The sequence below is a fragment of the Drosophila bipectinata genome, chromosome 3L, assembly GCF_030179905.1.
Source record: "Drosophila bipectinata strain 14024-0381.07 chromosome 3L, DbipHiC1v2, whole genome shotgun sequence".
Classification (NCBI taxonomy): Eukaryota; Metazoa; Arthropoda; class Insecta; order Diptera; family Drosophilidae; genus Drosophila; species Drosophila bipectinata.
In genome coordinates, this window is record NC_091738.1 from 15,940,021 (window position 1) to 15,967,458 (window position 27,438).

General features: G+C 39.9%; 3 protein-coding genes across 4 annotated transcripts; all 3 read left to right on the forward strand.

Moving 5' to 3' along the window:
- The first annotated feature begins 120 nt into the window (after positions 1 to 120).
- Positions 121 to 1,683, forward strand: LOC108119094 (ankyrin repeat and MYND domain-containing protein 2). The gene is made up of 4 exons (XM_043211812.2): positions 121 to 432; positions 489 to 722; positions 788 to 1,333; positions 1,396 to 1,683. The coding sequence occupies exons 1-4, from the start codon at positions 226 to 228 to the stop codon at positions 1,630 to 1,632; spliced, it is 1,224 nt and encodes a 407-aa protein (XP_043067747.1). The 5' UTR covers positions 121 to 225; the 3' UTR covers positions 1,633 to 1,683.
- A 330-nt stretch (positions 1,684 to 2,013) lies between these two features.
- Positions 2,014 to 2,961, forward strand: Adi1 (acireductone dioxygenase 1). Its single transcript, XM_017232115.3, has 5 exons — positions 2,014 to 2,204; positions 2,299 to 2,376; positions 2,432 to 2,559; positions 2,645 to 2,738; positions 2,795 to 2,961. The coding sequence occupies exons 1-5, from the start codon at positions 2,082 to 2,084 to the stop codon at positions 2,930 to 2,932; spliced, it is 561 nt and encodes a 186-aa protein (XP_017087604.2). The 5' UTR covers positions 2,014 to 2,081; the 3' UTR covers positions 2,933 to 2,961.
- A 447-nt stretch (positions 2,962 to 3,408) lies between these two features.
- On the forward strand, positions 3,409 to 27,361 carry simj (simjang). Of its 2 annotated transcripts, none has more exons than XM_017232113.3 (9): positions 3,409 to 4,211; positions 22,227 to 23,108; positions 23,168 to 23,471; positions 23,928 to 24,038; positions 24,101 to 24,202; positions 24,264 to 24,462; positions 24,525 to 25,466; positions 25,523 to 25,624; positions 25,694 to 27,361. In XM_017232113.3, exons 2-9 carry the CDS (start codon positions 22,267 to 22,269, stop codon positions 25,876 to 25,878), a joined length of 2,787 nt encoding a protein of 928 aa, XP_017087602.2. In that variant the 5' UTR covers positions 3,409 to 4,211; positions 22,227 to 22,266; the 3' UTR covers positions 25,879 to 27,361. The 2 variants fall into 2 exon arrangements, with proteins under 2 accessions (XP_017087602.2, XP_017087603.2); XM_017232114.3 differs by having other exon boundaries at positions 23,952 to 24,038.
- Positions 27,362 to 27,438: the final 77 nt, after the last annotated feature.

Below are 27,438 nucleotides of genomic sequence, written 5' to 3' on the forward strand. Positions count from 1 at the left end.
AATAAAAGTTTTAATCATAAATGTTTTAATATCGAAAAAGAGCAGACTTATAGCAGTATAATTCTAAAATTGGAAAGGTCCTCAGAACATAGTTTCTTTCTCTGAAAAAACCACTAACCCACCAGCACTGCTCTTTGTACTTTGCAAAGCTACGGCCACACTACCCTAAAAATATTGAACACATTGGCTGAAATCAGAAAACCCTCGAAAAAACCCACACTAACTATGACTGAGGACAACAAAAACTCAAAGCTGGACGAGATCCAGCGCCAGCTACTGGACCGCCTGGCCAAAAACGACTCCAGTGGCTTCAAGCAGCTCCTGGGCCAGCTGAAAGGCGGCGTTAACTTTGTGGACGACAGCGGGATGTCATGCTTGGCGCATGCGAGCTTCAAGGGGAATCGCGAGGCAGTCCAGCTACTGTTGGAACTGGTGGGTGTTATCAAAGATAAGCCAATATTTCTGTGTAACTCCGTTTTCTTTCGCAGGGCGCCGACATAAACCTGAACCAACATGGAGCTGATTATACGCCCCTGCACTTTGCGGCGCTCTCTGGGAACACGCACGTGTGCCGGCTACTTTTGGATGCCGGAATCAAACCGGGGGCCATAAACAGTGTCCAACGGACTGCCGCCCAAATGGCTGCCTTTGTGGGTAACCATGCCTGCGTGGAGACCATTAACAACTACGTGACTAGGTCGAGTTTGGAGTACTACACACAGGTGGGTGGGCATAAGATGCCATTTCTTGCTAGACAACTAATCAAAAAGCTTGAACTCCCTGACAGGTTCATGGCCAACAAAAGGAGCCGCAAATTCCACCCACTCTGCTAAAGAACTTCCACAGCTTTGTCACCGAAATCAATCTGCATCCTGTGCGCATTGCCCTGAACGTTCAGTCCCTGGGTCTTCTGAGAATCCTATCCAGTCTTCGAAAAACCTTGGCCCTGATGTGCGAAAAAGAGATGCAGAAAACCCACGATCTTAACGAGCTGCTGGCCTTCAAGTTCCACTACCAAGGCTGGATTCTGGCCGAACTGATACGCTGCGAGGAGCAGTTCAAGGCCCAGCACAAGGATAAGCCCGCTGGCGAGGAAGCGGCAGGCGATGCCAACAAAAATGAGTTCATCGAGGTGTTTGTGAAGCGAGTGCTGAAGGAGAACAAGCTGGGTCAATTGGACTACGTGGAGTACACAATAAGGGAGTGCGCCCGAGAGTTCCCGGTACGGGAGTGCACCATCTTCCGGCAGATTGCCACACAACTGAGTGCCTCCGCTGCCCCACCAGCACTGACTATCCTGCGGAATGCAATTAACGGCATGAGAGGATTTGTGGTACGTCAATTGGAGTTCAAATCTTTTAGGAATTTCAATAAAATATTCCCATTCTCTTCCAGGACGAGAGCAGCTATTGCAGCACCTGTGGTGCCGAGAAGCCGGACAAGAAGTGTTCCAAGTGCAAGGCCGTGCAGTACTGCGACCGCGAGTGCCAGCGCCTCCACTGGTTCATGCACAAGAAGAACTGCGCCCGACTGCTGGCCCAGTCGCAGAACCAAAGCCAGTCGCAGCCCCAGTCCAAGGGTAACATCGACACCGCTGAGCTGCGCGAGGAGCTCTCCAAGCTGACTGCGTAATCCAGTGCGTAATATTTTTTATTGCAAATAAATGTACTATAAAACATGGAACCAAGCATTTTCCTGTACTACAAAAATGTGTTAGTACAATCACACAAATATGCTATATAAGATTGCAGAATGTCCTGACTTTTCAGTAAGAATTTTCAAATAAAACTGCCCAATATTAAAACGTTTTTATTGGAATTCATGAGTTTATGTTTTATTACTTAATTTAAGTTAGCTAAAGTTAAGTTTAACTTAATTTTTAATTTAGAAATAAGTCTTTAAAAATCAAACAAAACTTTTGAATGAAAAGAATTGTTTTATCGGATCTCTGGTTATCGGTAATCGGTCGAGTTCGAAAATTCGAACTCCGACTGCTAACAGCTGATAGGCCCCTTCAGCCCCACTTCGGGCGCAGAATTCATTTAGTTGATCCTCAGAATTCCATTGGAGATCATTTAAAAATGGTGAAAATATGGTTTATGGACAATGAAGAGACCGACCAGCGTCTGGAGCACCACCGCAATCCCCCACAGTACCTGGAGCTGGCCGATCTCTACCGGAAAACCGGCGTGGAATACTTCAAAGTAAATGGAATAATTCCAACTACGTCTTTAACTTTTGATGACCTTGGGGCCGAGCTTATCTTGATCGTTTATTTACTCACTCGCCTTCTTGCAGATCAATGCGGACGACTACCAAAATGATAAGATTCTTTCGGAGCTGCGAGCCAAACGGGGTTATACCTACGATGATGAGGCAAGATCGATGAATCCAGCGAAGAATGTTGATTTTAATGACATTTATTTTGCAGATTACTTGCTCGGAAAAGTGCCTGCCGGACTATGCCAATAAGCTGAAGGCATTTTTCACCGAACACCTGCACACCGATGAGGAAATTCGACTCATCTTGGAAGGAACCGGATACTTTGATGTGCGCGAGTGAGTGGGAAATATTTATATAATTTTTTTTTAATATTTACCTTTAACATGGTTTAATTTATTAAATTGTATTCCTGTTTTCTAGTGACGAAGAAAACTGGCTGCGTATCGAGGTGGTCAAAGGAGACTTGATTATCATTCCTGCTGGTATTTACCATCGTTTCAGCCTGGACATGAACGTAATAATTATAATATTTTTTCTTTTTCTAAAAAACTAATGTTTGAATTATTTTAGAACTTTATCCGCACTCGTCGCTACTTCGTTGGGGAGCCTGTCTGGACCGCCCACAATCGTCCTGCCGATGAAATGGATTGCCGCAAATCCTATGTCAAACATCAGGCTGAAAACTTTGTGCAATTTAACAAGGCTTAAATATTAATATTTTTGTTTTGTTTAAACAATTTGTTTTTTTTTTATGAATTGAATGTTTTATAACCTAAATGAAAATTAGCAAATATGATAATCGAACATTTGTATATCTTGCGATTAAAATTATTAATATTATTATTTGAAACAACATTTTCATATTTAAATCGAATGCTACAATTTTTACCCGGTTCGTTCATTTGCCCGGTTTACCAAGAACAGGGGAAGTAGTGTGCCCAGTCTTAGAATTCGGAGTTCTTCATACAAAATTCGGAGTAGGGTAGTCAAATAGGGGGTTTTATGTTAGAAATAGATTTTTCAATAGTTTAAAAATAATTTTTGAGGGTAATTTACTTTGAAGGAGAATTTTAGGTGCACTTTGGGTTTTAAGGGGAAGGTAGGATATTTTAGCGGGTTTTCACGGCAAGCCGATTAAATTCGGTGGGAAATGCAAATCGCCATCTGGCCACACTGATTCGGAGATAGGTATTCCGATAACACTCACAACAAAAGAAGAAGAACAAAAGAGACGCGGAAAAACGGACGTGCACGGAAAGAAGCGGAGATAATTAAAAACAAATGAATTAATAAATCGAGATCCGTGTGAATTATAAAATCGAATGAACGTCCAGGATCGATAAAGAACAGTTTCGTTTTATTTTGTTTCTTCTCGCGCGTTGTCGGTGTCGTCCTGTGAATTCTGATATTTCTCGATTCGAAAACCCAAAAGCCGTTAATATCGCGTTATCTATTTAAAGCCGAATTTTGTGACTTCGGAGGGAATGCAGCTTACGGGTCTTGAATATCTCGAGTGAAATGCATTAAGTGGCTTGCGGTGTATCGTGTGCTTTCCCCACACACTCAATCCCAACATAGTAAACAAATAAAAAAAAAATAAATAAAAAAGGAGTCAAGGGCGTGCAACATATTATATTTAATATTTATTCACGGTGCGTGAAAAATTTGAGAATAGCCGCTGCCGCCGTCGCCGTAGCCGTAGACGTCAGCAGAAGCCGCGCGTGGTGCAAGTGTGTTGGTGCGACGCACATACAGCCAGATAAATAAGCGTATGTACAAAGCACTGTGTAGGTGCATGGTCTGTATATAAGAAAAAAGGCCAAATTAGCGCAGTTACCAAAAAAGTGAAATCTATAATATTGTGCATGCGAGTGGTAAATTAAAAAAAAGAAAAAATAAAACAACTCAACAGCAACACATCATCAGCAGAGGCAGCAGCGCCAGCCGATTAACGGATTTCCACTCTTTTTTTTCACTCTGCACACGGGTAAGTGTCCCCCCAACCCCCTTGCTCCAAAACCGTGCTAAAATTTTCATTATGCCAAAGAAGAAAAATTCAATATGTATGGGCTAGAGCAGCAGGCTCCATCTCCACTCTCTTTTCGTCTCCTTCACTCTCTTGCTCGCTCTCGGCCACTATCCAATTTAACCTCAACCGGTCTGCTGCATGTCATGGATATGTATGTGTGTGTGTACACACCGGAGGGCAATGCAATAATGGCCATAAAATATGATTGTATTAAAAAATGTATAAATTAATAAAAATATTATATACTACAAAAATGGGGCTTAATTAATAATAGCTTTTAAAATATTTTATTTTCATAACTGTGCTAGTTTTATTACCTCTGGTGTTATGGTTTGTTTGTGTGCGCTTCTCGTTCGGCTCGTTAAAAATGCGCTGCCGGCGTCGCAGTCCGCGTTGGCGGCTTCTTTAACTCTCGCGCATTATTTCGCAAAGCTCGCAAGCCTTCTTCTTATTTTCTTTCTTTCTTCTCTATTGACAATTTTTACAGCCTTTTGTTGTTTGTATTGTTGTTGTGACGCCATGCTTAGGCGCTTGTTTCAGCTGCTACTTTTTCGATTATATCTTTTATTTCTTTTTGTCGCTTGACTGGGTTGCCACGGTTGTTGTTCTTTTTTTTTTTTGCTTATTTTTTGGAGGGGTTGTCGCTGGCTCCGTTATCTATACACATTTTCCATTTATGAATGAGTTGTTTGGCGGCGTTTTTATTTAAAGTGTGTTAATGAACTTTCCCTGGCCCAAAATAAGACTAACAATGTTTTGGCTTCTTTTTATTTTGTTTTTGATAATTACCCGCACGCACTTTTAAGCGCTTTGCAACACTTGAACATTTTCGATAATGACCCCCAGACGCACACATACACTCTCACACGCATAAAGAGTTATTGCACTTGTTCTCTCACTCTTCCCCAGTCACAGAGGCTCTCAGTTTTTGGGTCCACCCCCGCCACTGGTATCGTTTCCCCTCCCTTGGGTTTTTTGGGGAAACGCGTTGCATGCTCCAAAATACACACACAAATGCAAATGTCTTTTCTCTCTCTCTCTCTTACTTGCACTAAACCTGGTTTGGCGTTAGTTTAAAACTTTTTTTTTTTTTTTCAAATTCTATCTTGTCTTCTGTCTGGATTCTACGACCCAGACCCGCATTGCATTACTTTCTGTAGCTCTTGTTGTTGTAATTATTTTTAGTTGTTGCTTTTGGGGGAGGAGGCGCTAGGCACTAGGCATGTCTGAACTAGTTCGCTGGGGAGAGCAGGTCAAGTCAACCGGTTGTGCTTGAGAGGGGTGGGGGGCTATAATTACAAAAAATTTATAAAGCTTTAAAAATATAAAATTAAATTATAAATATTTTTAAATTATTAATTTTAAACTAAATTGTTGTTCTTTTGGAACTGGAAGTCCCTCTTCCAGAGTTATCGCACCTCCACACATAGCCCACCAATACATAAACCCAAATCTACCTGCGTTTGCAGGTGACTATGCGTGTGTGTGTGCGTGTGGTGCTAGGGGAGCAAGCTGCTCTGCTGCTCGATAGCCGAAATTCTCTTTTTCGTATTTTCGTGCGTTTTTGTTTGTGCAACTGGAGCAGCAACTCTGCAGCAGAGTTGCCTGCCTGCCTGCATGAGTGTTTGGTGTTAAGACAGGTGCACTCCCTAAGCCAAGTAGGGCCTTCAAAATTAAAGTCTTAAAATCATAAAAACTTATATTTAAGAAAATATTAAATCTCAGGATCGGAAACTGCCCTTATAAGACCTCAATATTATCGTAATCTTCATCAAAATCTTTCTCTTGAAACCCCAACAGACTCTTGGATTCTTTTGTTATTTCCGAGCTTCTGTCAGGACCCTGGGCCTGGTGGGGGCTTTTGTTTTAGTTGTCAACATAAGGGAGGGGGAGGAGGGGGAGAGAGTTTGGTGCATCGACTAGGGGCTTAGGATATACAACATCGAGGCCCCCGTCCTCTCACCACTCGACACAACAATGCTGCATGCAACTATTGAGGCATGAACATGCAATTTATGTACCTATATGCATACATACATACATATAGACGTATATATACAATATATACCTACGGAACTATGAAATACAGCAACAACCGAAAGCAATGGGCGACTGTACTTTTGATATAAAATCCACTCCACTTCACTTCACTCCCATACACCCATACTCTCCCATACATGGGAAATCAAACAAACACACATACAGAGCACAGATATATGCGTGTATATGTATGTGTAGACTACCCCCCATGCCACCCACTTTTAGAGACACCCACTTGGAGTGGAAAGCTCTGTTTAGTTTTAGTTGCGCTTTAAACTGCATTTCGGCTTGCGATGCTTTGTTGTTGTAAGTTGCTGTATATAGGATTCCAAAGGGGGTGTAGGGGGGTTTTTAAAGGTGGTACGGGGCAGGCTCCTATATAAGAGGGTATGTATGTGTGTGTGTGTGTGGGTGATTTCAACAATTCACATTTTGTGCAACAAACGAAATAGAAAACAACTGCAATATGTGGTGCTCATGGAATGCAGATGGAAACGGTGGTCTGGAGGAAAATTCAGACCCCCAGAGAGGCCCTTACCCTGGGGTAGATATAGATTCGAAAGCCTAGGGATCGAGACCAATCTGGAACTTTGTTTTAAATTAAACTTTTCAATATTTAGGAGTTATTTAAAGAAGTACCTTTGTTTTATTTTAAGATACTTTTCTTATAGATGTTGTATCTTTAAAAGTATCTTGTATCTTTATATTTAAAACTTTTTCTTATAAGATAAGAGTCTATTTGACAAGTTACAATCATAGGTATGCTTTTATAATATTAACAAAGTAAATGGTAATATTTATATTGTATATTTTATGGGATATCGTTCTTATAGATGATATCTAGTAATTTTTAAAGTTTCAGAGCTTTAAACTACACTTTCTATTTAAAATTTAACAAAAATAGTTGTATCTTTTAATAATAATTCAAAATATAACCCAAAAAGTAAGAATAAAACACAGTACATATTTCCACTATTTTATATTCTATATAAGATCCAGACACAAGTAATCTTCTATAAGATAATATCAAATAATCTTTTAAGTTTCAAAGCTTATAACTCAACATTCTATTCAAATATATTAAATATTAACCAAAAAGTAAGAATAATAACCCAGTCAATTAACCTCTATATTGTATTCCGTATAAGATATCTTTCTTATAGAATTTATAAAAAATACTTAAAATCCTAAAAAATCAATTCAAAATATGATCAAAAAATTAAGAATCTAAGTATCTAAAGCTAGTAGTAGATATTTCTTTACATTATATATATAAGATATCAAGTAATCTTCTACTATTATCCATATCTTTTATAAGATACCCTTCTTATAGATAGGATCTAGTAATCTTTAAAGTTTCAAACCTTATAAGTTATAACCCTGTTTAACCCTGTTCTTAATTTAAGGTTAAAGTTCTCTTAAAAATAATAAAAATTCAATTACTATTTCCTAGTACCCCCCAAAAATAATTTCATTTAAATCCCTAGTGTGACCAAAGGGTCAGTCGCGAATCTCTCCACCAATGGAATTCCGTTATTGTCTTTTTTTCTCCAAATATTTAACCTTCTTGCCTCCCCCCACGTCTCTTTTTTTTCTGAGAGTTTTTCTGTCTTTTTCTTGATTTTCTTATATTTCTGTGTTTCGTATATATTTTTTTATGATTCCATTTTGAGCTTATGGGTGGTAGGTGGGTGGGTGGTTTTAACTTTACCGTTACTGGTTCTGAAAAAATCGATTATGCGCCGGAGGAGACTGGCACGCAACTTTAATTTAAAGCATCCTCCCTTCCCCCCTGTCCCCCTGGCCCTTAAAATTATCACTAGTTGTAGGAAGCCCGGTATTATCGATTAAATAATTGTCTTTAAAAGGGAAATACTTAAAAAAATATAAATAAAAAAAGAAAAAAAGGGAATCGGACTATTGATTTTGTAATGAGAGTTTCCCAGGCGGCTCTGCTGGCTTCCTGTCATTTCTAGGCAGGCAGAGGGGGTGGGGGGAGTTACATGGGTGGGTGGTTGGTCAGGAGAGCAGGGGGGGACTTGCCGTAAGCTTCCGCTTATGTATAAAACTTTTTCGGCAGCCAGCAACAACAACAACAATAACAACAAAAGTAAGAAGAAGAAGAAGCCAACTATGGCAATATGAGAAGGCTGCTGCAGTGAAGAGAGGAGGGGAGGGGTTTGGGTTATTTCTAGAGGTAGTGGTTGGGGGGTAACTACACTACACAAGTGTTGATAAAATATTTAAATATTTACTAATTAAAGACACTAAAGTAATTAATAAAAAAGAAAATATTTTAAAGAAATATGATATTAACATATTAATTAAAAGAAAAAAAAAGAGAAATTTAAGATGATTTTTATGAAAAAGGTTAACCTTATTTATTTAATAATAAATTAAAGTGAAGGTTCATATTAAGGTGAACCCTAATAATCATAAAATATTTCAAATATTTTTGGGGGATTTTGATAGGTTCTTAATAAAAGTATTTTACGTTATTATCCTCTATATTTTTAAAGATATTATAATAGTTATTATATCTATTATCCTTTTCTCAAGTGTACAGCATAGGGAGATGAAAAAAAGGAAGCGGGAGCCGACAGGAAGAAGGACGAGGGGTGGAGGGTGCGGAGGAGCCCTTTGCCTGCGTTGTTTGTGTATCGGGTGGCGTTAGTTGAAATGCAGACGTTTTGCATTGTTGTTGTGGGTGGTCCTCTGGGGGGGGTGGCGGCAGTGGGTGGATGGATGGATGGTGGAAGGGATGGGATATGGCAAGGGGGTGGTTGGGCCGAGTGACTGGTTGGGTGACTGGGCTGGGCTGGGCTGTGGCGGCGGCGGCTCTGTGGCTGTAAAATGCCCCGAAACGGTACAGCTGTGCATGCACATGTACATAAACCCGCACACACACACACACCGACACATCCAGGACATATAAACAGGCAAGCGAGAAAGAGAGAGTGAGCGAGAGAGATGTATGCAAAAACAGATACATATACAAGAGAGGAGGAGGGGGAGGAGGAGAGGAGAGGAGGGCTGTTGGGAGTGACAGGGTCTGGTCTGGTCGGTTGCTTCCTTCCTCGCATAGTTCAAGTATGCATATAATATCCGGGCTTGTCGGTGCTTGCCGAAAACGAAGGCAATAACAACAACAACAACAACACCAAGAGGAGCAACAGCAGCAGCATCCACCTCCCCCCATCTCTTGCAAGCCAACGCACAGCTGAGGTCATAAAAGTAGCACAGGTCATTATTTAAAAATCTCAGAGGAGAGTTATTAAATAGAAAGGGTACAAATCTTGACCTCATAAGTCTTTAAGGGCTATATATATTAGGATAAACAATATCTAGATATATTTGTTTATTGTTTATAAACAACAACTTAAAGCAAAATATCATGATTGTGCTTGTTTAGTTTCAATTTCCAACGCCAGTCGGGAGGGGTTAAAGGTGGTGGTTCATTAGGGGAAAGGTGACTCTGGGCTACCTCGATGTGCTTGAGTGGATTTCCTGCTGTTTTTGTGGGTGGCAGCTCGTTTGTACCTTGTGGTGCCTGCCAGGCAGAGTCGCGAATGTGGAGCTCTAGCTCTAGCTCTCTCTCTCTCTAGCTCCCTTTCTCTTTCTAGCAGGTAGGCCATTGGGAATAGTTGTGTAATCTATGCGATGATATGCCTATGCCATTGTATATCACACTGCAGGCCAGAACTTCCTGCAGGTCGATGTGATGTGGTTTTATGCAACAAACCACCACCCCTCATAGCACCACCCCTTGCACCACTTGTACCACCCTTGTATGCAAATATGCCCCGAAATTGTAATCCGAATTTGTTGATGCAACTCGTATGGTTCGTGCAACAAGCAACATATGATAACTGAAACCAGGACGGGAAATTAGTTTTAGTGACCTCCGACCCCTAACCCCATAACCCCCTAACCCCATCTATATCCCCATTAATATTACGCAATTTTAATGAAAATACCAACATCGGGAATGGCAATTAGCGCAAATATCGGCCGGAGAGTATTATATATGCCCTGGAGGGGCCTTTGGTCTCTCCGACTTTGGCCACCTCGGAATTCAATATTCGGGACTATTATTTATGGGTGGAGTGGCTTAGTGGGCTCCTACCTCGTCCGGGTATCAAACTATAAACTGCAAGCGCAACTGTACCACACCACCCATCACACCACCCACCTGGAATGCAAAATGGGTGAGTAATCCTAAGCCGAGTGGGTGGTGTGGGGTGGTGGGATGGTGGGACGGATGGATTGGGAGCTTGCCACTTCGATTTTGCGCGTTTGGCAATTATGTGGACATGTGTCTTGATGGCCCGGGCTATGTATTTCCATATGTACATATGTACTCATCCACATACAGTTTGGACTTGTATCTAAAGGTTATGATAAGGTAAGGTACTTGATTATCAAAAACAGACCATTTGTTTGGTAGTTTTTTTTTAGACTTGGTAGCGACCATCGCGTGGTAGCGACATCTCTACCGCCCTGCCCCTGCCCCACCCCCTTTTGTTGGCCATAGTTTTGTGCCACCAGAAACACGCCCAAAAAACCCCGAATAGCAATAACCAGAGCAGCTGCCATCGATGGGCGGTCGCGAGACGGGGTGAACCACCCACCAACCCCCACCTCCAAGTCGCCTCCCTCCACCTCCACCCCTCGCTGAAGAGTTGCCTGCATAAAATATTTCTAGATACACATTTTTGTGTTAGGACCAAAAGCAAAAAGAAGAAGCAGGCAAAAAAAAAAAGGTTACCCAACACACAGACAGGCGACAAGGGGGGTGGGGGGCTTGGGCTGTCATGTGGGTGGCAACCTCTGGGGGTCTGCGGCCTGCCACTCGCTCGCTACTTGTGCCTCTTTTATTTTTTTAAAGCCAAGTTTAAAGCTTGAGGAAAAGTTGGTAGTCCTGCAGACAGGATATACCCTCCCTCCCCCTCCTCCTCTCCTGTAGTAGCGAATTAAGTGAAGTAACTTGTCGAATCTTGTTCTTTTATAATGGGACTTGTTTGTTATGTAAGGGGTATATATTCCACAAGAGCCTCTAGGGCAGTTAAGAGGAGGAGGTCTCTCCTTAAAGTAAATAATATTTATATTATTATCCTTTTTTTAATTTTAAATCATTAACTTACCATAAATACTAACTAATATCTATAAAATCTATATATATTCGGTATCTTTTAGTCGTTGATTTTAACTAAAACACACTTGTTATTTTTGTCTGGCTTTCGTGGGTCTCTGAAGTTGTTTTTCCGGTGGTTGAAAGTTGCGGAAAAGTGCGTGGTGGGTGGGCCATGGGCCATGAGGAAGGTAAACTTGGTATGGGGTGAGGCCTGGTTATATACCATATAGAATGAGGCGGGGTTCTGCTTATGACAACCTAGCCAATTCCAGGAAACGCATTCATTTCCGATCATTTGGGTTTAAGATTTATTTAAGAATTGAAATTATGGGGATGTGAGATGTTTGCCAAACTTTTGTCGGCAAGTTTTCTTGTTTTTTTTTAAGGTTTTTTTTTAATTGCCTGATTAGCTGTCCCAAAGCTTGCACACACTCACACAGACACCCAAACGATAAATACATGATACTACTACCTACCTAACCTAACCTACCTACCTATACCCATTATATACATACCAGAGTGTTGTAGAACCCAAGGCAGAAACAGAAACCGAAACTCTCGTATATACAAACATTCCATGACGTGTACATAAACAGCTCTCTCTCTCTCTCTCTCTGTCGGTCGGTCGGTCGGTCGGCCTTCTGTCTCACTCTCTTTCTCTCTCTCGCGCGCCATTCGATTCTCCCCCCTACCCCACCTATAGCTGCTCTGCTGCCTGCCTGCTTTCAACATCTTGGGGCTGCTGCGCTTTGGTGAATTATAATTTATGCATCGGGCCATCGAATGTGCTCGAAGTTGGAGCCTCCTAACAACCAATCTTTAAGCTCCAATCCATTATTTTAATTTCTTAAAAAAAAGAATAACTTGCTGGCCATATTGTACAGTTTTTTGGGCATTTTTAAGGGGGGTTGGGGTTTTAACAAGTTATTTAATATTTAAATCAATTATTATATTCATACCTTATGAGGTATGAATGTTGGCTTTAAAATTCAAGTTAAAAGGAGAAAAATATACTTAGGACTATTTTTATAGTCATTTTCTTTAGAGTTCTAAACTTTGTTCTATTTTTCCCATATCTCATGTTTTTAAAGACTGGGTCATCGTCATAGATATGTACATTTACACTATATATGGAGCTCTACAATTACTGGACAACAATAGAGTTTTTTTTTATAAAATTGGTTATCTTTATTTTCTAAATAAAAAGTATCTTTTATTTTAGAATAGAAAATTACCAATTTATTTCCCCAAAAAGACACTAAGTGTTCTAAAATAAAACAGATTACTAATTTAAATCAAAACTCTCCCAATGCTGCCTGAAATCGATTTTTTCGCTATTTAAATCTGATTTTCGGTTATTAAATGTTATAGCATGGAGTTATAAAACATGCTAGGCATAAGATACTATCTAAAGCTCTATAAGTGTGTTTTAAATGTTTTTAATCAACTAAGATTTTACTAAATAAAAGCTAACTAACCTTTTGAACTAAAGTTAATAACTAAACTTTGGATTTAAGATCAAGTCCTAGCATCAAGTCAAAAAAGGCTTCAGATTCCCATATTTTTTTCAGAAGCTGTAGAATAATTGCACCTTTTCCCACATTTATATGTTTTGTTTTATATATTATCCCTACTGTACTATATAAATACTATATTTTCCCAATCTTTTTGTATGCATATACTATCCTTAAAAATCTTACATAATAATCACAATATTAATATTATCTACCAATAATAGCAAGGTAGATATATTTTTACGAAAGAAAAATAAGCAAAAATTTGCAATTTTTTTATACAAACTAACAACACCCCCCTTAATGGTAATTTTTAGAAAAAAAAACCATATGAAATTAATTGCTGACCATTGACGTTCGCAAATACATAGTATTAACAAATAAATTTCCATAAATAGTACCTCATTGGAAACAGTTAACTATGAACTTTGCCTTAATGGCCCAAAGTACTAACCGAAATATGTTCAAAAGTTTGTAGTGTTTAGTATTTCCTGGCGTGGCAATAAAAAATTGGTTTTTATTTTCGGCATTGGGTGCAGTTTTTTTTTGTTGGGCAGCTGTCAGCTGCGTTGCTCCTCCGCCCCCGCTTCCTGTGTCTCCCCCTTTGCCCAACACTATCACACAATGCCCATTCTGCTTAACTTAGTTTGTCTTTGGTGTTTATTTTATTTTATTTTTTTTTTTTGTGGTTTTCTTGTGTTGCTCTCTCTTTCGGACATTCGCTCAGGTCGCCGCTTGAGGCAATTGACCGTTTAAATGACTTTTCTGAAGCAGTGTGGCTGCCTTTTTCGATTATTATTATTAATTTTTATTCTTCTTATGCTTATAATTATCTAAAATATATATAGTTGCAACTTTAACTGTAAATTGCTTGCTTTTCTGATTTTTTTTTTGCTGATTTTCATGGTCAGCTCTTGCTGACTAATTATTTAATGTGGCAACGTTAATTATTGGCCAACCAAAAAAAAAAACAAGCAAGAAGCTCTGGCCAAATTGGTCACTAAAACAACAATAACAACAAATATAATAAAATAAAACAAAAGCTAAAGGTAACCCCTGCCAACAACGACCCCTCTCCTCTCCTCCTCCCCGCAGACTAACAGACGGCAAAAAAAAGTGGCAAAGCTGCTTTTTTTGTTGTTGCTATTGTTGTTGTTGTTGTTGTTGTTTTTCTTTTGGTTTACCTTTTTACCTGTTTATTTTGAAAAAAACATTGGCATCTCGCTCACACGCATACCCCACCACCACCTGGCTCCTTATACATATACATGCATACATACATACATCTACAGATATGTACATATATATGCAGGGGGGATAGTCAGAGAAAGAAAGAGAGAGAGAAAACACGCGCGCGAGCTCGTTACACGTCATTAAGTGCAAAAATAAGAACAGGCGCATAAAAAAATGGTGCCTTACATAGAACCAGACTAATACTAGTTTTAGTTAGAGCCACTAGCTAGTCTAACTACATAGTGTGTGTGTGTTTTAGTGGTTGCAGCATCACTTAACTCGTTACCGTTATGCCTGTCCGCCGTTGATGCATTTACCGATTTCTCTTTTTTAACCATAAAGTTCAGAGACCTTTATACGATATTGGTCAAGAATTATAATTTAATATTAAACTATTTTCTAAACAAAAACTTATTAAGAGGTTTTTCCGCTTTCGAAATCACTCTCAACAATCAAACGAAAGTATTGCTGCCTTCCCAGACCTACAAAATATATACATACATATACATACATATATATCCCCTATATACTTGAGGGCTAACTGCACGAGTATGTTCTTATATTTTTGTAAGTGTCGCACTGCTTATCAGCTAGAGAGCTAGAAAATAAAAATGTTTTCTCTTTTTCCATTTTTTTTCCTGCTTTTTTTTTTTTTTTGCTGAAATTTATTTTTATACACCCTGCATATGTACAGACTTACATACATATATACAATACTTGGACTGCACCTAATTACTCGTACATGGCCAGGGCATACTATTCAGATTCAAGGGTTCGATATACCAAATACCTAATAATTATAATCGAGATAGTGGCTGGGTAGTTTTATGCTGAAATATACGAGATTATTCATCGTATAAAGTCAAGAGGTCTATTTATTCATAGATAAGTGTGGGTTATTCTGGGAAATATTGGTTTTTATGTTTCATAATGTGGTATAATAGGTTGAAGGGGGGTTTTATAAGGGTGGTATATTATTAATGTACTTTAAATTATATTTTTATGTATTTGAGGTTATAACTCCTTATAAGACATAATATCTATAAGATTCTTTGAGTCTTTAAGGTTAAGGGTTCTATTGGGTTCTATATATTATAGATAATTTCTATCTTAAGCTTACAAAAAGTAAAAAAAAGGCCATAATATAGTCTTATTAAAGTAATATTTTTATATAGCTCTGGTTATATAAAAGGCTTTTATATAATAGGTATATAAAAGGCTATATAAAGGTTTGAAGTACCCACCCCTCAAAAAATCTATAGAATCTATATAATTCTATAAGTATTTAAGGAACTTTAAGCTTCAGCGTTCTATTAAGATGGTATATTATATACATTTTCCATCTTAAAAAAATAAAAAGTGAAAAAAAGTCTTTAAATTAACGTATGCAATTTAATATTTGTATATATGTTGTAGGTACATACATATATTTACTTGTTTTATATGTATGTATGTACCCCTTGCCTACCCCTAAAAAAAAGTCACACTTTAAGATACTTTGGGAATATCTGTCAGCAAGCATGCACTTGCAGGCAAAAAACGCGTGCTAAGATACAATTACACGCTAATATAGAATAGGTATGTATATACATACATACATACATTGAAAACACAGAAATTTGCATATTTACATATGCTCTTATATATATACATATTTGCATACAAACATCCATATAAATAAATATGTATTTGTATATAAAGACACTCGACTGTACGTGCTTGGTTAGTTCAAGGCTAAAGTTTATTGCATCGCGAGTTGGCAGCTCTGATAAGCCTATTTATAAACTGATATTTACTTAATTATACTAATGGCAAACGAAACTGAAATCTTGCTGAGAAATTTAATGAAATTCGTGGGCATTGTTATTTATTTATTTATATTTATTATTATTATTATTGTTATTATTATTTTTTGCACTTATCGTAGTCGGAACAGCGTGCGTAATGTCATAAAAAAAACAGTATTGATGTACATATATGTATTTGTATGTGTGTGTGCTTGAGAGAAAAGTATCGGCTAACTGGTTTTTTGTTATTTCTTTTTGGGCGCTGGCATCGGCATCGACGTTGACGTTAACGTTGACTGCGCTGCTTTTTACGCGTTACTTTTTGGGGTTATTCTTACGCGTGCGAGCTTCTTCTTCTGGCTTGCCCCAACACCCCTTCCCCCCTCTAGCATCATTCAATCTTTGTTTTGCCAAAACAAAAAAACGTAAAACACAAAAAGCCTAAAAATAGCCAAAAAAAAAGCATAGTTATTCTGCCAGCGTCAAAGTCGACTGAAGCAGAGGCAGCGACAGAGACAGCGACCGAGGCAGCGACAGCGGCAGAGAAATCGACGCGTTGGTAATTTGCTTGATTAAGTGGAATTTTTTCCAAAAGCCACCGAAATGCAGGCTGGGGAGCTGGAAAATGCAGGAAATCAGATAAAAAAAAAGTGTTAAACGTGCTGAAATTTAAAAAATGTGCCAAATGCAAATGCGTAATGTAGATGGCGGGAGCGGCAGTAGTAGCCGGAGAGAATTGTAATAAATAGATCGCTTCGGTTGCCTTTTCGACGTTTTCAGTTCTGAGGCAAACAGTCAACGGCCACCGAGAGCCATAAAATACATGCATAACAGTCGAGGGTAAAATAATAAGTCTTTTAAAAAAATAAATAAAAGAAATAATAAAAATTCATAAATCTTAATTAGGAGATTAATAAATTAATTAATAAAATAATTTAATAAAATTTAAAATTTTATTTTTTGTATACCTATTTTTCTGACTAGAATTGTGAAAAACAAACAAACACACACACATACAGATACAAAATAGGTGGGGTAGTAGGGGGGGTGGTGCTTGGTTGGATAGACAAAAGCAGAGAGGCGACGACGCAGCAACAGCTACGTCGGCCGAGGCAGCGACGTCGGCTTTATGTACAAGTTGAACCCATTGCCTATGTATGTATGTATGCGCCTATGTACATGTACAGGGCAGTGATGGTGGTGTGAGTGTCGTCACAACGACACGAATGGGACAGCTTGCTTATGTACAACAACAACAACTATAGCAAGACGAGGCAAGACGGCTAAAGGGAAGGTTGCCAATTGCAATTTTCGCCATGTATTGAATCAAATATATGTATATATGTATGTATGTATGTATGTATGTTTGTAGATACCCCCACCTCCTCTTATATAAACTGCGCAAATGTGCGATACTGCAATTGACAATACATACATATGCAAAACTTGTTAAAGTTTTCCGGGTAACCAAAAATTTAAGGGGTTTACTTATCAACACACCTACTTAAACCACCCACAACTCCCCTCCACCTACAACTGTAAATTCTTATTATCGCTTATCATGAAAAAAAATGTCAATTTTGTAATAAAATAAATTTAAAAAAAAAATATGTAAACTCCAAAGCGCGAACAAGGCATTAAATGATGCTTTCAACTTCTTTGCTTCTTTGACTTTTTCTTCTCTTTTTTTTTATTGTTTAGTTTTTTTTTTTTTTTGTTTTTTTAAGCAGAAAACAAAACCAGTTTGAAAGTCATTAATTTTTAGCTTGTCTTTGCATTGTTGCTATTGCTCTCCTTATGTATTTACGTTTACGGTTTATTTACTTGGCAACACTGGTCAAGAGCACTAAAAACAGCTGTTGTTGCAACACAAGCCTAGCAGCCCACCCCCCTCCCCTCCTTGGGATGTGTTTTTTTTTCTACTTGGCGAGGTCATTAAAAGAGTAAAGTATATTATAGTTGAGTGATAAGCAAAAAAAATCAAAGACGTAATACTGAAATACATAAATAGGTCTTTACCTAATGGGTCTTTTAATTTATTTGTAGGTAGGGTTCGGGATAATCCATTCTAAACATGGCCTTTTTGAAGGTTTTTGGTGAGAAATAGTGGGTAATTGGAAGTAAAGTAATATGTAATGCCGTAATACACATATGTATATGCAAAGTTTTAGTTGATTTCTAGGTAGGGTTTAGGATAAACTTTTGTAAACATAGACCTTTTAAGGTTTTTTGATGAGATCCTATGGGTAGTTGAATGGGAGGTGAAGTGGAGTAATACCTAATACCGAAATACATAAATAGGCAAAGTTTTAGTTGATTTCTATATCAGGTTCTAGATACTTGCATCTAGAACATAGACTTTTGGGAAAAGATACAATATCTAGTCATGTAACTACATACAAAAAGTAAAAAGTAACTTGAAATATAGTTACTATTATAAATTTGACTTAAATATCAGACTTATTATCTTTTTGGAGATAAAAACCCATTTATTAAGTTAATACCAATCTATTTAAAGGCACTTTGGAGTCAAAATTTCACATAACAATGCAATCTTTGAGTGCAATTCGATAGTTCTCCATAGTTTTCGATGACATCATGAGATGGCTGCACTTGGAAATGGCCTACAGTTGGCTTTCGAGGGGTTTCGATTTTATAGTTTTGTGATTTTTGACCAACCCCACCACCCCACCCCCAAACTACCTCCCCGCCAAAATCCACTTCCAAATCGCAGCGTGGACGAGTAAATATGTACGAAGGTCGGTGTCTCCCAACATGCCCCCCCACTCCCCCTTGCCTATGTACAACAAATCGTGGCCTCTTACTTGCTCTCTCACTCTCTCTCTCTGTCGCTCTCAGCTAGCAAACCAAACCGAGAGCCCCACCTCCCCTGTTCTATGCTTATGTATGTACATACATACAAAAGATATAAGATATGCGCATTTCTTATAATGTCGAACCCAAGCGTAGCGAAATATATGTATATAAGTATGTTTATCGCGTTTTGTTTGCTAAGCTGCAAAGTATTTTTTATAAATTTTGTTTCACAAACATTTTTTAAAAGTTTTAATGGTTTTTTTTTGGGAGGGAACTGTGATAATGATTCTAGAGAAAGATCAGAGAAGCCACTAAGTACATACTTGAGATGATGACACATATGTACTTCGAGTTAGTTGATTTAATTTCCCATAAAAATGAAATTCTAATTTTTGTTACTAAGTCAGCTTTAGTTAATAGAGTTGTTTAGTAGCTAATAAAATAGGGGTTTTACACTAAAAGCTAAGGATAGTTGGGGGGTATATAGGGAGGGGGGTTATGTAATATCATAGTTTCGCTGAAAAAAAAAGTCCTTAAAATATGGAGGGTCAGATTAGATTAGAGGTGAGATTATGGCCTGGCTGTGTCAACGCAAAAGAAAGTCGGTTCCCATGGGTTGATAACCAAACTAATATGCAAATCGATTTAGGGGACGGAGGAAGGGGTGCTGGATGGATTTGGGTGAGGGGTTTGGGGGAGCTGTGGGTGGCCAGACCCCAAAAAAACACAGACGCTGTCCACACTCCGCTCTCCGCATAGCTCTCACTTTGATGTTGTCTCGCGTGTGTGCGACGGGCTCTCTCTTTTATTTTTTTTTTTTATTTTGCCATCTTGCTCTCGCTCTACCTCTGCCGCCACTCTCCCACCTCCCACCGCACCATAACTTTGCTCTCGCTCTTACTCTCTCACCGCAGCCACAGTCAAACACATTTTGCCTGCTTTGCTGTTGCTCTTTGCTTTTGTTTGTGTTGTTGTTGTTGTTGTTGCTGTTGGTGTTGTTGGTGCTGCTGCTCGCCGCGCTATGTACACAACTGTACTTTTGATTTAACCTTATTTCTTTGCTTTTTTTTTTTTTTTTTGCGTCGCCATAGCCTGCCTGTCATCCGCTTCTAAGTTGTTCAACCACCCCTTCCCCCCCATCCACCAGTAATGGTCACTTATCTTTCTATGGGATGAATGCATGTAGAATCGTGTCAAAATCAAACTTTTTACCTGGACAGGTCCCTAACAATGACCCTAAACTTGAACTTTGCCATAATGTGTATGGTGACCCAATAACAGTTAGAGAATATAAATATACTCCCCACTAATTGAGAAATATTTAGCACGCTATTAAGCACAATTACAGACATACAAACGTCGTCGCAACAAATCGATAAAGTCTGGCCGTAGAGCCAAAAGGGGTTACAAAGGGGAGGCGGGGAGGCAGCAGCTCTCATCCATGCGGGGTGTTGGGGTGTCACCATCACGCATAATACTCGCCAGCATTAAAAGGCATCCATAAAAATTTAAAAATGTTTGCATTAATTTAATAAGAAAAAAGCTGACAATCATCAAAGCACACAAGCACAAGCAAGCAAGCACACACAGTGGAATCAAGTCGCGCACACTTCCCTCACAAATTAAATTTAGCACAGTGGGCCACAAAATAACTATTAAATGATTCATGATTATACAAATAGTGTAATTTGTTTACTTATAAGTTATTGCTTGTCTATCAAGAGAAGTATTTAATTTAAAACTTCCCAAATCCCCCCACTTTTCAAGTACAAGACCCACTGTGGCGTTATCACACCTCCCGCTATCACTATCACCACTTGGCATATCTTGGATTCGTGGGTAGCATGCGACCCACTGTGCTCATAACTGATAGGGGACAGAGCAATCTGATGACGACACAAGTGTCGAAAGTAACGAGACTTTGCCGACAGCCGGCCGCTTGTCGTGGGGAAGGGGGGCTCAAATGAAGAAAAGGGGGAGGTGGAAAAAAATGAGGAAAAAAAAAACAAACGAGTAAGCGTGCTTATACGCGTATTACAAGTGTACACGTGTGTGTGTGTGTGTGGGTTTACAAACTTTCAAAGCGAGTTAATTTATAGCACGTTGTGTTTTTGTTGTTGTTATTTTTATTACCTTTTTTTTTGCCTCCGCCTGCTTTTGTGTAATTATGCCATTTGATTTGCTTTTCTTCAAGTGGATTCTTCGCTTCTGGAAGCTCGGCTTTGCCAGCGTTGCCACACTTTGCTCGGATTTTATTTTATGATACTATATTGCATTTATATTTCATTTTAATTGGACTGTTATTGCTGGCTTATTGCTCGCGTCTTGTTAAACTGATTTTTTTTATTGACTTTTGTTTGGGTTTTTGCTTTTATTGTTGTTGTTGTTTTTGTTTTCAGCCGCAAATGTTTGTGGTTGTTGTTGTTTGTGCTTTAGTGCAGCTTAAGTTGCTTGAAAAGTTTATTCACCTCTCGCTCTCACGTGTCAGGTAGCTGTTGTTAGTGGGCCTCAGTGTGTTTGTGTGTTGGCTGGTTTGTGTCATGGCTAGTTATTCTACTAAATACAGTGGGACTATTAAGCTTAATAAGTACATGTATATGAATAAATTAAAAAAAAAATTAAATAAATTTAAAAATATGTAAAAGAATATGTTCAGTTTTGATTAAAAACATGTATATTTTTTTATATATTTTAATTTAATTTTTCTAGTCCCCACTGTTCTACAAGTATTAACCCTCGTACCCCTCCCACTTTTCATGTAAATTTTCTTGTAACCACAAAAACCAACGGCTTTGTATGCGAAAATTTGTTAAATCGAAAACGTGACTTGCTTGCTGGAAGAGGAAGATGTCCGAACCTGCCTCTCACCAAACCTCACTCCAACTCCGAAATACATAAAGCCAAAGTCAAAGCCAAAAGCACACAAATCCACTTATGTACAACTTGCATACATATGTATCTACAATCTGCGATCGAATCTGCGACTTGATTTCTGATTTGGTGCAGCTTTCCCTCTTTTGATTACCTTTCTCTTCCTATCGAGAGGCTATCTATCTATCGCTTTTCTCAACAAGGTCGTCACTTAAATTGAAATCAGGATATCTTTTAATAAGATAAAAGGGAGTGCAGATACAGATACAGATACTTTTTAGCGGTTAGAGTGGTTGGGACTTCCGTTTCTTCAAACTTGTCTGACGGGAAAGCAAAAAAAAAAAAAAGAAAAAGGAAACCCAAATTCAACCCCTGGATGAAACATGAACGCCAAAGTAAACGCCCCCAGACAATATTCTTAACCCCTAAAGAGAAAATGACACTTTTTTTCAACAAAAAAAAGGGAAATTTAATGAAAATCCTTATAATGAGAAAATCTTATTGTAATTAAGGAAAATTGTACCTTCTCTAGTATCATCCAATCTAATAAGTTTTCTTTTCTTAATGTCCTTTACAGTTACTCAAAATACAGAATCACGACGACGCGACGAGCGAAAATGGCCAAAATGGAGGTCGACGACGTGGTCGACTTGAGCCTGAGCTCGGGCCGTGACCCGGCGTTGACCATAACGCCGGCACCGACTCCCTCACCGGCGGCGCTCAGCAATCGGGACTTGCGAGCCTTAACGGCCAACAATGCCGGTTTAACCATAACACCGGCACCCTCGGGTGCTCCCACAAATAATGGAACCACTAGCAACAATAGTAATAGTACCACCAGCAGTAGCACCACCACCACCAACAACAACAACAACAGCTCCAGCAATTCATCCAGCAGCAATACAAATAGCAACAATGCCAGTGAAAGTGCACCAGGAGGGGGAGGAGGAGGATCTGGTGGTGGTAGTGCCAGTGGTGGCGGGGATGAGAACAAGGTGCAGAGGCGAGTCCTGAGGCCCAGAACCGAACCCAAGTCCTATGCCGAGGCACCGGATATTGTCCTGCTGCCGGCGAGAACCAATGGACGGCAGCAGAACGGGAACATTGACTCGGAGACAGATGACGAGGAGATGCCGCCGTATGTGCCCATCAAGGAGCTGAGCCACGCGGAGCTGAAGGAGCGGGAGAAGAGCCTGCGCAAGTTGCGGCAGGATCTGCGCAACGAGGAGACCAAGCTGATGCTGCTGAAGAAGCTCAAGCAGTCGCAGCAGGTGATGAAGGAGAATCTGGTGGTCACACCGACCAGTGTCTCGCCCAACAACCCGCTGGCCGCCATACCCGCCGCCCTCACCTCCAAGGGTTCGCTCAGTGTGACGCCGACGTCGGCGGTGCCACTGCCGGCCCACACCAAGGGCAGTCGAAGTAGCCTCGGTAGTGGAGGAGCTGCTGTGAGCATCAGGTGAGATTACTCCTCCAACTGGATCTTAAAAAATGTTAATAATTTTAATTAATTCTTAGCGCCACCAATAGTCGAACGGGCAGCTCGAGCTCCACGGCGGCAGCTGCCTCGGCCATTGCTGCGGCAGCGGCGGCTTTGAGCGGCCAGCAACGTGGCAGCAACTCCATCCTGCAGCCACCGCCGCGCAACTCGCTGCCAGCGGGTGCCACATTGGCTGCCGGCACTACCATTACGCCCGCCACCTCTGCCTCGCATCGGTCGAGCGCTTTGCCGCCACGGACCAACCTGCCGAATCTCACCATCACACCGTCGGTGACCATCACGCCCACCTCGGCGCCGCCCTCCAGTCTGAAAGCACGCAATGTGAGTTATTGTAATGTAATCGTTGCCGTAAGCGCCGAGTTTTTCTCTCTCTCACCTTTTTGTCCAAAAAGAGCACCACGAAACCACTACCACCATCACCATCACTACTCTTACAAGACAAAAACACAGCGCACATTGTATACTAACTAACTAGTAACTAACTAAAACAAAAGCAGCAAGAACTATGGAAATATTAATAAAGATTTCATCAAGTTCTTCGATATCTTCGATAGTTCTTGCTGCCCAACACTGCCAAACACCAAGTAGTATTAGTACTAACACATACACCTGTCAACCCAGCCGATGTCGGTCTCCCTAAAAAACCGAGATGGCTTGATATTCCTTCTCTCGAATTCATTGAAATTTTAATCTCCGCTCCCCCAACTACTAAACGCAACTTTTGCTCTGTATTCGTATTTGTTATACTACTTTAAAAAAAAACCATTAAACATGCAGCCTAATCTTTCGGATAATTCAAAGGTACCTGGGACCATTAGCAATTCCGTATCCATCACACCGGCCCCGCCACTGTCCCAAACGCATCAGAATCATCTAAACGATCTTAAGGTAAGTGTAACCCTACAGAAAGGGGGTATATAGTTCTCCAATTAATTAAATATTTATGATAGAATGATCGATCCACGCCAAGAGAAGATGCCCAGACACCTGCCCAGAGACAGGCGGCAGCTAAGATGGCACTCCGCAAGCAGCTGGAAAAGACGCTACTCCAGGTGGGTTACCTCCATACTCTCCTATTAAGAGACATGGTCTTATATTGTGGTGTTTTGATAGATCCCCCCACCAAAGCCACCACCGCCAGAGATGCACTTTATACCCAATCCCAGCAACACGGACTTTGTCTACTTGTTGGGTCTGGAGACCGTGGTGGACTATCTGACGGTCAACAAAAAGGCCAACAATGTGGCGGCTCCATTTAGATGTGCCCAGTGCAAGATTGACTTTACACCAGTTTGGAAATGGGAGAAGCAGAGTAAGTCCAAGGGTTTAGATCACCAAGAGAACTCTTTTAACCACTTCTGTACTTCCGAACAGCCAACAAGGATCCCAAGGTGATCTGCGAGCAGTGCGTCACCTCGAATGTGAAGAAGGCTTTGAAGGCGGAGCACACCAATCGACTGAAACAGGCGTTTGTGAAGGCCCTGCAGCAGGAGCAGGAGATTGAGCAGCGACTGGCCAGCCAGAGTAGTCCTTCGCCAGTGGATAACCATGGTTCGAGCAACAACTCGCTATCGGTATCCGCTGTGACCAGCAACAACTCCTCGTCGTCGTCATCGGCGCACTTGCAACGGGAACGGGAACAGCTGCAGGCTAGCCACGCTTCGGCGGCGGCCGCTCTGGTCAACCTGCCGCCTTCGGTGACGGTGATACCCACCAAATGCCAGACGCCAACGCCAGCCCCGCCGCGTCCCACACCACCGCCGCCCCAAAGTCAGCCCACACCGCCGCCATCGAGTACGCCGCGATCGTCACGGGCGGCGGCCACTGCTGCTGCTGCCGCTATTGCCGCCCAGCAGGCGGGCATCTTGAGTCCTGGACCGACAGCGGCGCATCATCACGAAGCTGCCACATCGTCGAGATCCTCCCGCAACGATCGTCACGATCATCATCACCAATCCCAGCAGCAGCAGCAGCGGGATCAGCGGGAACGGGAGCAGCAACGTGACCAGCAGGCGCAACAGCAGCAGCAACAGGCCCAGAGCTATGACAAGTACTCGGCGGCCACGCTGGCGGCGGCTGCTCATCTGAGTGCCCTGGGCGGCATGGGTGGCCTGAACCTCAATAGCCTGGCCAGTCTGGGCAATCTCGGTAATCTGGGCAACCTCAGCCAGCTGGGTAATCTGGCTGCCCTCGGCGGTTTGGGTAACTTTGGTGGGGGGTCGTCGGCTTCCAATAATCCTGCAGCGGCATTGGGCAACTCCTCGCCAGCTGCCACGGCGGCGGCTATGCAGGCCTTCCAGCAACAGCTCTTCCGAGGTGAGTTTCTGGATATTTTTGTGAATATATTGTACTGATTGGAGTACTCTTTCCAGCACTAGGACAAGGTCTGGGAGCCAATCCCCAGCACATGATGCAGTTTGCCCCACTTTTGTACTCGTATCAGGTGGCCATGGCGCAGGCGGCACAAGTGGCAGGTTAGTTAAAGGATTATTATCTTAATTAGAAGGATTATATTAATAAAATGTTTTGATTTATTGTTGTAGCCTTTAATAACAACAACAAGAAGAGCAGTTCATCCTCGGGATCGGGCAAGAACTCGAGCAGCGCCAACAGCATGGCGGAAGTGCAACGTGCGGCGGAGCTGCAGCGCCAGTATTTGCTGGAAATGATACCACCCCAGCAGCAGAGCGGAGCCAGCGGCAGTCGCCAGAACAACTGGAAGGCCTAAAAGGTCGTCTAAAAATAAAAAAAATTAAAATTACAATTTTATAAAAAAAAAACCAGAACTAATTTTATGGTTTAATTGATTAGATAATTTTATAATTTAGTGAAAAAACAAATAAGAAACATCTAAGAATTATACACTTAAACAATTAATTATACTATTTGTAAACAAAATAATTATAGAGGGAAGAAGCCAACAAAAAAAAAACAAAACCAATTTAAATATAATTGTTAGTAGTTTCCATTTATTTTGTTACCGACGGCATACATATTTATATATTAAACATTGTATTTTTGATTATTTTGCCAGCATGAATATACATAGCAACACAGCCGACAAATGAATGCAAACTTTAACGCTCCTAGTAATTGAATATTGAATATTAAATAATATTGCAAATCCTAGCCAGTAAGAGACGATTGCCCCGTTTTTCTAGGGGCCCTACACCAATTAATGCACCAATCCCCCCCCAGACTTCCCCTCCCAAGATTTTGTAATTGTTAAAAATATTTTGTATTTTTAAAAACCCGCTCTCGTTTTAATTCAAACATTTTATTCGTACAATTTTCATTAGTTTTTTTTTAAATAAATATGGTAAACAAATATATATATAATATAAATATATATATATATTTTATATTTTTTAATCAATTTTAAGCATATACATAGTATTAGTTGTAAACAAATTGTTAGGATATAAATAAATTACGAAAATAATTACAGAAATTCTTGCATTGCCAGCAGCAGCAGTAGTAGCTCTTCGCCAATCGAACATAATCATTTCATAAATCCTCCACATGCCTTATATCATCCATGTTACAGCTCCGATACGAAGTTAGTACTGTTATTTAGTTGAGAATCCAGCAAAAACATAACACATAATAATACCATACATATGGACTGTCACTTAGGACTGTTTTTGATTTCAATTAACAAGCAAACATACATCGAAAATTAATAACATGCATATAATATTTTGTACATATTATACCTAAAATACAATATATATATTAAAACCGAAATTCATACACTCTTCCCATTAGAATTCAAAACAAGATACAGATACAGATCTTCAGGTTTTCGTCGTCGATCCTCTAATGAAAGGACATGATTATAATATTGACTGAATATTATTAGCATTATACACAAAGTAGGAATCTAACAAAAACAGAAGCAGAGGCTTGCATAAATCCCTAAATACGACTAAAACATATACAATATATATAGTACTATATATATATATATTTTTGATTTATCGGCGGACGGCAGTTGTAGGTTTACACTTTCAGGCGAATCATTCGGAACACAAACCAAATTCACTTTGGGCATGCGAAATCAAAATGTGATCAAAATATGAAATTAAAAATTAAACAAAAAATTAATCAAGAAACGAACGGGAATTAATTAAATCGAAGCAAAATGAAGAGAGAGTGGGAAAAATTCATAATTATTTTAAGCTAAATAAAGTAAAAAATAAAAACTAAAATGCATTGTAATTCAGTCGGCATCAGTTTCAGTGTGTATGTGTGTTTGAAATTCCATGCTAAATGTAAAACAGTATAA

What these genes read in the sequence shown, in the direction of transcription:
- LOC108119094 (XM_043211812.2), top strand. Translation starts at nt 226, where the DNA reads ATGACTGAGGACAACAAAAACTCAAAGCTGGACGAGATCCAGCGCCAG. An exon ending in GTTTGGAGTACTACACACAG is followed by an intron (nt 723 to 787) that starts GTGGGTGGGCAT and finishes ACTCCCTGACAG; the next exon opens with GTTCATGGCCAACAAAAGGA. An exon ending in ACGGCATGAGAGGATTTGTG is followed by an intron (nt 1,334 to 1,395) that starts GTACGTCAATTG and finishes ATTCTCTTCCAG; the next exon opens with GACGAGAGCAGCTATTGCAG.
- simj (XM_017232113.3), top strand. Translation starts at nt 22,267, where the DNA reads ATGGCCAAAATGGAGGTCGACGACGTGGTCGACTTGAGCCTGAGCTCG. An exon ending in ATCATCTAAACGATCTTAAG is followed by an intron (nt 24,039 to 24,100) that starts GTAAGTGTAACC and finishes TATTTATGATAG; the next exon opens with AATGATCGATCCACGCCAAG. An exon ending in CCAGCAACAGCTCTTCCGAG is followed by an intron (nt 25,467 to 25,522) that starts GTGAGTTTCTGG and finishes TACTCTTTCCAG; the next exon opens with CACTAGGACAAGGTCTGGGA.
- Adi1 (XM_017232115.3), top strand. Translation starts at nt 2,082, where the DNA reads ATGGTGAAAATATGGTTTATGGACAATGAAGAGACCGACCAGCGTCTG. An exon ending in GTTATACCTACGATGATGAG is followed by an intron (nt 2,377 to 2,431) that starts GCAAGATCGATG and finishes TTTATTTTGCAG; the next exon opens with ATTACTTGCTCGGAAAAGTG. An exon ending in GTTTCAGCCTGGACATGAAC is followed by an intron (nt 2,739 to 2,794) that starts GTAATAATTATA and finishes GAATTATTTTAG; the next exon opens with AACTTTATCCGCACTCGTCG.